This window comes from Nannospalax galili, unplaced genomic scaffold (genome assembly GCF_000622305.1).
Source record: "Nannospalax galili isolate Female #2095 unplaced genomic scaffold, S.galili_v1.0 scaffold851, whole genome shotgun sequence".
Lineage (NCBI taxonomy): Eukaryota > Metazoa > Chordata > Mammalia > Rodentia > Spalacidae > Nannospalax > Nannospalax galili.
In genome coordinates, this window is record NW_008330578.1 from 860,246 (window position 1) to 871,386 (window position 11,141).

At 45.6% G+C, this 11,141-nt stretch overlaps 1 protein-coding gene across 1 annotated transcript; it reads right to left on the reverse strand.

Annotated features, from left to right (window-relative positions):
* Positions 1-3,361: 3,361 nt before the first annotated feature.
* Positions 3,362-3,990, reverse strand: Iqcf6 (IQ motif containing F6). The gene is given in 3 exon segments (XM_008849697.3): positions 3,362-3,683; positions 3,685-3,728; positions 3,885-3,990. Coding segments are annotated over 3 exon segments (465 nt in total). The 5' UTR covers positions 3,984-3,990.
* Positions 3,991-11,141: the final 7,151 nt, after the last annotated feature.

Here is an 11,141-nt window from a genome sequence, read left to right on the forward strand (position 1 = left end):
TGACCTACTTGAGGAGGGGTTGGAGGTAGAAGCACGCAGGCGCTGCAATAGTACCTCTGCTTCCTCATACTCTGTCACATAGATGGGATTTCATTTTTTTCCTGTGTGGCTAGAACCTTCTTTCTCTGACCTCTACTCGCCCTCTACTTCCTGCCATCCTCTGTACCCCAAGGATAACTCCCTGCTTGACCAGAAGTCCCAGTTTTCACAACATATTTACTAGCAGCGCCCCTTTCACTCTCAAATAGTCACCCTCTTTAATGTCAAATTCTATTCTGAGTTCTTTGTGGGCACAGGATATTCATATATCACAGCTTTGGCAGTGACCAGATAACACTTTTCTCTTTCAACATACCCCAGTTCTTCTACATGACAGATATTCACTTCTAGACTCTTTTTAAAACAAATTTAATTTTTAGAAGCAAAGCTGATCAGAGACTTTGTTTAAGGTGTCATGTAACCCAGAACTTGTCATGTAACTATAGACACAGACTTGTAGCCTTCAATTTTTAATCTTCCTTCTTCCACCTCCTGAGTGTTGGGATTATAGATATGTGCTACCATACCCAGTGTATGTAGAGTTGAGGAGCGAGCCCAGGGCTTGGTGCATACTAGACAAGCATTCTACCAGCTTGTCCACCAACTATATCCCCAACTCTGATCAAAAAGTTCTATACACCAAGCATTTCCACCCTTATGGGGTGTCGTTCAGTCTAGTCAAGCTACCCAGCATGGCATGGCAGTGGTTGTGATCACCTCATCTTGGGTATGGCATGTGTGACAGAGAGAAGCAGTAGACAAGGCAGGATGGAGACCCTGGAGCTGTGTGATCAGAACTGAGTTCAGTGATGTATGAGGGATTTAAGAAGAGCACAGGACAGGACCCTGGGGACAAGATGACTAGATTTCATCTGGGGGGCCATTTTGTAAATTTGATGGGCTTTCAATTTACTGGAATACTTTCTTAAGAGTCCTGTAGGCTGAGCCAATCTGAGGGTCAATACATTCCTTTATTGATAGGAGGGCTTGGAACATATAACTCTTAGGAATGCCATGCCACCTATGGGAGGAGTAAGATAGAGTTCCAGGTCCTTCGAGAGTCTTACACTTAGGCCTGTCACTGTCCTAAAGCTTCAAGCATGCCCTCTCCTCTTCCATTCAGTACTTCAGTATATACACTCTTAAGGAGAAATATTTATGCAGCTCAATCCTCAGCAATGCTGGGGGGAATGGCAAGATTCTGTGAGGTCTGCCTCTGAAGGTCTGCCCGCTAGCCTTGTCCCTGACAGCAGCCACACATCTTCCTTGATCGGCTCACACTGTCAAAGAGGGCCCTGTCTCTTGACTCACCCTGCACCTTATTTTCTTCACCTTGGGGTGCTACAAAATACCTCCATAGTTCTAGATCATCCAGAGGTTCTCAGGACTTCTGACCACTGGAAGGACACCAAAGATGGCAGTTAAGGCTTTGGATCTTCATCCTTCTAGTTCTAGCCTTTGAGTATCCACTGTTTAACCTCTTGTGGTGCCATCTTCCTTGGATGATTATCTGCCTGATGAGACAAGAGGCCCTGCCTACTTTCCCTCTCTAATCCTATCTCATACCCAGAAACTAGGGACAGGAGTTGGGGCAGGGGGAATGTGTCTTTCTGCTTCCACATGTTTCTAACCCAAAGTGGTGCTCCCTCCTGAGCCTTGCTTCACTTTGCACTCAGGTCATTGGAGAACACAAAGCCTTGATGACCTTGAGCCTGCTGGACTCAGTTTGGGATTTTGCATGATCATCTCCAAGGAAGGCTACCCAAGCCACTGAGAAGGGCATAACTCAGCAGTTCCTGAACAGTGGCCATGCTTTGGGATCTTGATGCACATATTTCATGTGAGCACACTCAAAGCAGACTCTGGTTGGATGGTATTATTCAGTGACATCAGAGATGCCAATATTCTATCGGGTCTAATTAGAGTCTTCGACTCTTGCCGGCTCAGGTTTTAAACACTTGTTATGATGGTATGGCACCAACAAGGTTGGTCTTGAAGAACTCCCATCATGTTCAGCTATAGATCGAACATATTCCACTTCACTCACTGTTGTGAGAAGAGAGAGATCTGCATCTGGATTTTGGAAAGGGGATCTCTTGGAAGAACACCACCCAGTTAGGCAGTCCAGACACTCAGATACACCATTGCCGTCTGCAGCTACTGGAGGTGATGAGTGTCAGACTGAACCCTGACCTCTCACATCTGGCACAGCTTCTCTGCTCTCTCTCTCATTCTCTCTCTCTCTCTCTCTCTCTCTCTCTCTCTCGGTTGGCAGAAGCCTCCTCTAGCTACAAGGCCCATGAAGACCACCCACACCTCCTACAGACCCTCCAACTTGTCCTATTCTTCATACAGGACCAACAACCCAAAGACCCTGGAGGAGAAGTAGACCTCAGATTTTCAGGATAAAAGTTCACAGACTCCTGAGGGATCCAGGGAAGAGGGATCTGAAGCCTAGAGAACAAAGCAGAGACTATGAGAGACCAGCTGAGCGATGGGCCAAGACAGAGGGAGACTCAACAGCCACGTAGGCTGGCCCAGCAGAGGGTGGCAGCCTGGGGAGGGCATAACACAGCTGCCTCTGAGGACAGTAGTATTTAGAGGTTTTGAGCCCTGCTCTGCTTGATTACCCACCCCAGCTGTCCCTCCCCACTTCCACCCCTTGTCTGCTTCTCCCAGAAAGTGGCCAGTAGAGGGAGGGAAATCATGATGCTCAGCCCCAGGGGATGGAGGCAGCAGTCACAGCTGCGGCCACTGGGATCCTGCACTGGCATTCCCCAGGGGCTGGCTCTGGAGGGCTGCCTCCCCCATGTACCCCATGAGACACATTCCTGCTTTGCTGCTTCCCAGGTGAGATGCCCCATCTTCTTGGCTTTCTACCAAGCACTGTGCTGGCCCCCAGGGCCCTGTGGTTCAGGCTGTAGAATCCCGGCTTTCCCGGCTTGCCCCCAACTACAGCCAGACTCTCTGGATCTGGATTCTGAATGGGGATACTGAGGCAGGAGCTACAGAACAAAGCCCAAGACCTACTCCCACGGTGGAGAGATCTGAAGTCAGCTGATAGAGGCATTAGTACTTGATCTGGGCCCTGCTGATTCTTTTGTGCAAAACTGGCTAAGTGTGATATTAAGAGCAGGCAGGTTTCTAAGATGGGTCCCTGGGGACATGGGCACTGTGCCACATCAGGGAATCTTTCTGGGTGGAAGACAGGAAAGTCAGGGGCTGAATCTTCTCTGTGGGTCTAATCTCCACAGGGCAAGTCTATGGTCAGTAAGTGTCTTTATTGGGAGATAGATCCAGCCCCCTTGGTTCTGCCAGCATCCTAGGTCATAATGATTTCAATGTTGAGCTCTAAACGACTGGCTTTGACCTCATAATGGCCCTGAATCAGGCCTCGGGTTTGGCTGGCATCCCAGCGCCAGTGAGCCTGGATAATGCAGGCTGCTTGGTGTGCCCGGAGGAACTGTCTGCGGGCCTGCCACATGCGGATGTGGGGCTGTACCTTCACCACTGCCCACTCCCGGCATTTGTAGAGTTTTAGTGCCAAGCACCGTCTTTGCTCCAAGGTCTTGTTCTGCAGTGACCTCCACCAGCACTGGATGACCCATGCCCTGAGTGTTGCATGTAGTAGTGTCCGATGCACAGTTGCCACGCCACCATGACTGAATCTTTATGGCTGTCTTCTCTAACTGAATAGGGGGACGGAAGAATGTGGAGATGTTCAGTGGGGTTCTCTGCCATTCCGATCCCCAATTCTGGCATTTGAGAGGAAAGAGAACTTGGCTGGAGGGGCTCTGCCCTCTTGTTTCTAAACCCTGTTCATCTTCTTTCCAGTCTCCACTCACCGTTACACACTGCTCATTGTCCACCTGGCAGGTCCCTTCTGGAAGGGCTGTACTCACAACACGTATGTCCATGACCTTGGTCTTTAGAAATCCACTCATCTGTCATCTAGGCTATCGTAGTCTTTAGCCCCACCCTCAATTAGTTACACCCCATCACTGGACTCCACCCACTTGAACAGGAAGCCTCCACCTCATCAGGCCCTATCTGTTTGCATTTGATCTACTTCTTTCTCTCTCCTCTCTCTCTCTCTCCCTCTCTCCTCTCTCCTCTCTCTCTCTTCTCTCTCTCTCTCTCTCTCTCTCTCTCTCTCTCTCTCTCTCTCTCTCTCTCTCTCTCTCTCTCTCTCTCTCTCTCTCTCTCTCTCCCCCCCTCCTCTCTTTTTCAGACAGGGTCTCCCTGCAGCCCCAGCTGGCCTGGAACTCACTATGTAGTGAGTTTGACCTCATGGAGCTCTGCCTGCCTCTGCCTCTGGAGTGCTGGAATCAAAGGCGGTCGCCACCACACTCCTTCTGCACTTCCTTCTGGCTCAGCCAGCCTCTCTTTTCACCGACTCCCATTCTTCATGGGGCTACAGTTTTCTTTGCCTTTTAGTTTATTTCTCAGACCCATTGGGCATCTTAATACTATTTTTTTCTCCACCTTCCAATCACTTATTTCTGAACCTCCTGGTGGCAGTAGAGAGTCACAACTTCCCTGAGTGTAAGAGGGTCCTTAAGGCTGCTCTCTTAACACTTAAGAGTAAGGGCCTCTGGGAGGGGTGTAAGCAACATGAAGCAACAGAAGTATATGTTTTTGTACAAAATTTCTGAAAACAAGGTACTTAAACTTCGATTAGAGGGCCTCTGTGTTTCTACCTTCCACCACCCTTCTTCTTGTGGTTTGTGTGGAATGGCAGCCTCTTTGGGAGGTAATGAAGGGGAAGTTGAGCTAGGATTATATATATATAATTTACATTTAACAGCAGAGCTCCATGTAAGTCGTAATCACTCTACTGGATAGCTTCCATGGTCAACTTGACACACCTGTGAAGAGGGAACCTCAATTGGGGAATTTCCTCTACTGGACTGGCATGTAGGCATGTCTGGCAAGGCATTTTCTTGATTTTTCAGTGATGGGAGAGGGCCAGTCCACTATGGTTAGTGTCACCCCTGGGCAGGTGGTACTGGGTTGTATGAGAAAGCAGCTGAACACGGGCCAGGAGAGCAAACCAACAAGTAGCATTCCTCATGGCCTGTGCTCCAGCTCCTGCCTCCAAGGTTCCTGCCCTGAGTTCCTACTTTGGGCTCCCCGATGAACTGTGACCTGGGGGATGTAAGCCTAATAAACCCTTTCTTCCCCAAGTTAGTATTGGTCAGAGTATTTTGTCACAGCAACGAAGAAACAAACTAGGACAGTCCCCCTCTCCCATTATTTTGTAGACCTGGAGATTGAACCCAGAGCTTGTGTGTGCTAAGCATGCACTCTACACTGAGCTGCATCTCCAGTCATGGCTTTTCTTTTCTTTCTTTTTTTCTGATGAGAATTTTGTAAAGCAGAATTTATCAGAATTGGGGTAAAGGAACTAGCTCAGTGGATAAAGTGCTTGTTGTACAAACATGAGGACCTGAGTTTGGATCCCCAGCACCCATGTAAAATGCTGGGCGTGGTAGTACGCACTTGTAACCCCAGCACTTGGGGAGTGGGTGAAGACAGGTGGCCAGCCAGCCAGCCCAGCCAAAATGTTCAGCTGTAAGTTCAGTGAGCCACTCTGTCTCAAAGGAAAAAAAAGATGGAATGAATTATGGAAGATGCCCAGTGTTGACCTCTGGCCTCCACATGCACATGCATAGGTGAGCATATCTCCCACTCCTATGTGCATGCACATACACACACACACACACACACACACACACACAATTTTTAAAAATGAACCTCGGGCTGGAGTTAAGAGCACTGGCTGCTCTTCTAGAGGACCTGGGTTCAGTTCCCAGCACCCAGATGGCAGCTAACAACCATTTGTACCTCCAGTTCGAGGGGATCTGATGCCCTCTTCTGGCCTCTGTAGGCTTTATACACATGTGGTACACTTACATACATGCAGGCAAAACACTAATACACATAAAATAAAAATAAATTTGAAAAATGAATCTATCAGAATCTCTGTGATTATAGAGCAAACTAATAGAACTAGGAACAATGTAAGTTGTAAGTGAAATCACATGCTTTATGCATTTCAAGTAACAACAAAGTTCTGCAGAGAATGATACAAAATTAACATATGAAGTTGTCAAAGTACATGCAGCTTTAAAAGCAGGGAGAGTATTATAGTGGAACAACATTATGAAGCTTTCAGCGCTAGCCTTTTAAGCTAGAGATAGGGGAACCCGCGCCCCCATGATGGTATGCCACAACTTGATATGTCCACGTGATCAACTGTGAACAGTTAATATACGCCTGATGTGAGCTACTATCAACTTTAAAGAGTTGGCAATTTGTTATGATTTCTTTTCTTCTCCTGAATTCTCACTTACATTTACATCTATAATTTTGTTCGCTTTTTTCTCCCTGAAAATTGGTCTTCTAAAAGACATACTTCAGATCCCACAAAACCCAAATCTGTCCTTCCACACTGTGAGCATGCCACTGTGCAGCCATATCTCCTGGGAGCTCACAGAGAGCTGTTTCTAGGACTCATGGTTAGGACTGGATCTCTAGGAACAAGCAATACAGAGATAATGTAGATCCTTCGAGATCTGGAAGGCTGTGCTGGCTTTAGCATGTACTTTATTGTTCCTGTTTCTACATGAGACTTTTTGGTGCCAGTAGCCTGTAGTATACTATCCACGGCTCCTGTGTAATGCCATGTGCACTCCATGGCTCCTGGTTATGTGTATTTGAGGCTTCTGCTGCCTCGTACCATCACCAGGGGACTGTCCATCTAGATGTGTTGCAGGTTCTGGCCCCACCTTCAACCAAGCAAACTCTACATCATGTTCAAAGTTCTGAAAAGAGTTTACCTTTCTTCTTTTAAAGACTATGAAGCAGGGTGAGCAGAGCCCAGGTGCCAGTCACCCCAAAGGCATTTGTCCTTGTATGAACACAGCAGTTCTCTGGTCAGAAGTCCACTCCCACAGAAGGGATCACTTAGAAGGGGCTATGGGCTTGGGCATCTTTCTGGGACAGCCCCTCCAGACCAGGTTTTCCACTCCCTGCTTTTCCTTGGGGATCTCCTTCTCCATTCGGGCCTGGTGGAAAGTTGCCATAGTATCCTGGCTTTGTCTCCTTCTTGTATATACTTGGGAAAACCCACTTGCCCCTTTACGTTCATAATTTTGCAGTTCTTCACATAGGTGCAGTAGGTATGTTGGGGAGTGCTGTGGTTTGCCTATGGCTTGTGCGTGCCCTACCTCTCCAAAGTTTACACACTGTAAACTTGGCCCCTAAGGTGTCTATGTTGAGAGGTAAGACATTTAAGAGGCAGGTCTTAGTGAGAGGTCCTTAGATTATTGGCAGTGCTGCCCTCAGAAGGGATTAAGGCACTTCTTGTGGGATCCCTGAGTGCTCTCAGTTGCAGAAGGCTGAGTCTGACCTTTGAACTGCTGCTGTCTCCCTGAAAATTCCCCCATTCAGATGCCAGCCACCATGAGGTCTTCATCAGAGCTGAGCAACACTGATGTCATGCCCCTGAATGTCCACAACTGTGAGCTAAATGGGCTGCTGCTTCTTTTTTTTTTTTTTTTTTTTAATAACATTACTGGGCTCTAGGTCCTTTATTACATTAACAACAATTGCAACAAAATGAACTAAGGCAGAGGTAGGATGAACTTCCTGATTCATACTAAGTGTTCACAGACCACGATCCCTGCTCTGCTTCTCACAGTTTCCTCTCAACTTTCCTCTCTCTCTCTCTCTCTCTCTCTCTCTCTCTCTCTTCCTCATTCTTTCTCTTTATTTGATTCATGTATGAGTGCTGTGTATTGGGGGGGGCACATTTACTGACTAAAGTCATTTAAATAACCATGCACATGTACTGAAGCCACAGAAGGATGCAGAGTGTCCTGTTCTACCTTTCTCCTTTGAGGCAGGGTCTCTCACTGAACCTGGGGCTAGGTGGAAGCTCCAGCAATCCTCATATCTCTCTCCCCACTGAGCTGAGGTTAGGCTATTCACATGGATGCTGGGATTCGAACTCAGGTCCTCATGCTTCCACAGCAAGCGCTCTCACTGACTGAGCCATCTTTCCAGCCCCATGTTCTCGTCTCACTTGATGTTTTTTTTCTGATTAAATATATATTACATGTGTGTTGCTAAAATTTCAATATGCAGAAACATAAAAAGACAATGAATTTCCTATGACATTTGCCTTCAGATCAATTCTTCTAGACTTTATGCCATGCATGCCCTGACTTAAATTTCCTACTAAAGTCATTTAAATAACTTAAAACATGAACATGTTTGAAATGCCATGATGAAAACCACTACTTTGTATGTGAGCCTAAGACATTAATAAAGAAAACAAGCTTAAAACATGAACATGTTCTTATAAAAATAGATATATTTCAAACCAAAATTTCTCTTGGCAATCAATGCTTACTCTTCTACATTACTGCTTCAAGCTTGGATGGTATCCCAGACATTTATAGATAGCACATCTGTGTACCTAAAGTAATATGTGTGTGTGTGTGTGTGTGTGTTTTAAAACTCATGAGATAAAATTGACCATTTTAACCATCTAAAACTGTACCATTTGGAGGCATTCAGTACATTCACAGTGTTTAAAAACTACCACTACTTTCTAATTCCATTTCCACCTCATTTCAGAAGGGAAGCCTGCATCCAGTGAGCACCCATTCCTCATCACCTCTGTGCCATCCCAGCCCATGGCAATCCCTCATCTGTTTTCAGTCTCTATGGCTCTGATTATTCTGGATATTTTCATATAACTGTAATCATATAACAGGAACCTTTTGTGACTGGCTTCCTACACTTGGCCTAGTGTTTTCAAGTTTCATTCATGTGGCAACACATGTCAGTATTTCATTCATTTTTATGGCTGGATAGTATCCCATTGTATGGGCATACTATATTTTGTTTATACATTCATTAGTTTGTGGACATTTGAGTTCTTTCTACTTTTTGATGACTGTGAGTGGTGTTTCTACAAACATGCATTCTTTGTTTAAACACCTGTCTTTGGGGCTGAAGAGGTGGTTAGGTGATTAAGAGTATGTACTACTCTTCCAGAGGATCCGAGTTTGGTTCCCAGCACCCTCATTGAGAGGCTCACAACTGCCTGTAACTCCACCTCCAGGGGATCTGATGCCTTCTTCTGGTCTCTTTGTGTACCTGTACTCACATGCACATACCCACACACAGGTGCATGAGTGCACACACACACACACACACACACACAAAATTAAAAATAATAAAATAGCTTTAAAAAAAACCCCACCTGTTGGGGCTGGAGAGATGGTTCAGCAGTTAAGAGCACCAACTGCTCTTACAGAGGACCTGGGTTTGATTCCCTGCACCTATATAGCAGCTAATAACCATCCATAACTCCAGTTCCAGGGAATCTGATGCTCTCTTCTGATCTCCCTGAGTATTGCATGACACGGGTATACCTACCTACAAGCAGGCAATACACTCACACACACAAAATAAAAAATAATAAATAGGTGCTGGAGAGATTGCTCAGTGGTTAAAAACACTGTTCTTGCAGAAGACCTGGGTTCGAATCCCATCACCCACATGGCAGCTAACAAGTGTCCATAACTTCAGTTCCAGGAAATCTGACAGCTTCTTCTGTCCTCTGCAGGCATTGCATGACACAGGTACATTTACCTACATGCAGGCAATACACGCATATACATAAAATAAGAATAATAAAAATTTTAAAAATTAAATAAGAAATTAAATAGTATATATATTTTTTAATCCACCTGGTCTTCAATTTTTTCAGATATAACTTGAAGTGAATCATTGATAATTTTGCATTTATCTTTCTGAGGAACCTGAAACACTTTTTTACACCCCCACTAGTCTCTTCACCCTCATCAACACTTGTTATATTCTCTTAAAAATTTATAGCCATCCTAGGGTGTGAAGTGGTATCTTGCTGTGATTAGGATTTTCAGTCCCCTAAGGTTAATGATGCTGAGTGTGTTTTCACACACTTGTTGGCCATTTGATATCACATTTAGCAGTCTGTTCAAATTCTTCCCTGCTTTTAATTGCTTACATCATATGTTGCTTAGCGATGGGGATCCAGTCTGAGAATGTGCTGTTCATTATTGTACAAACATCACCAAATATACTTGTACTAATTAAGAAGGCTCCTACATCACTAGACAATATAATCTCATGGAATGACGGTTATATATACTGTCATTGGCTGAAATGTTTTTGTGCGATACGTGACCATTTGTCTTTGTTGTTGAATTGTAAGACTTCTTTATATATTCTGGATACCAGACCTTTATCAGATATATAAGTTGAAAATATTTTCTCCCATTCTGTAAGTTATCTTTTCACTTTCTTCATGGTGCTATTTGATGCATGAAAGTTTTAAATTTTCATGAAATCTGATTGTGCTAGATAGCTTTAGTGTCAACTTGACACACCTGGGTTGAAGGTGCCTCAACTGGGGAATTGCCTTCATTAAACTGGCCTGTGGCCATGTCCATGGGGCATCTTCTTGATTGTTGAGTGATGTGGGAGGGCCTAGCCCACTGTGGACGGTGCCACCCCTGGGCAGGTGGGCCTGTGTTGCATAAGAAAGCAGGCTGAGCAGGGGCCAGGGGAGCAAGCCAGTAAGCAGTGATCCTCCATTGCCTGTGCTCCAGCTCCTGCTTCCAGGTTCCTGCCCTGAGTTCCTACCCTGGGCTCTCTAATGAACTGTGGCTGGGGAGATGTAAGCTGAATAGACCCTTTCCTCCCCAAGTTGGTAGTGGTCAGAGTGTTTTGTCACAGCAATGGAGAAACAAACTAGGACAGAAATTGGTACCAGAGAGTGGGGTATTGCTGGGACAGAGCTGACCTTGGTGTTTTAAGGAGGATTGTGGAAGCATTTGGAACTTTGGGCTGGAAAAGCCATTGGTGCTTAGAGTTTGTTGCTGTGGACCTTGAACAGTTATGTTGAAAGAGTTGTGGGCGATGGAGGCCTGGCTTTTGAAGCTTCAAAGGGAAGCAGAGACTATCAGGCTGTTTGTGTGATGTTTTGAATTGAGAATCTGTGGGTTCTGGTCGGCTGGAGCTGAAGAATCAGCTGTGATTAA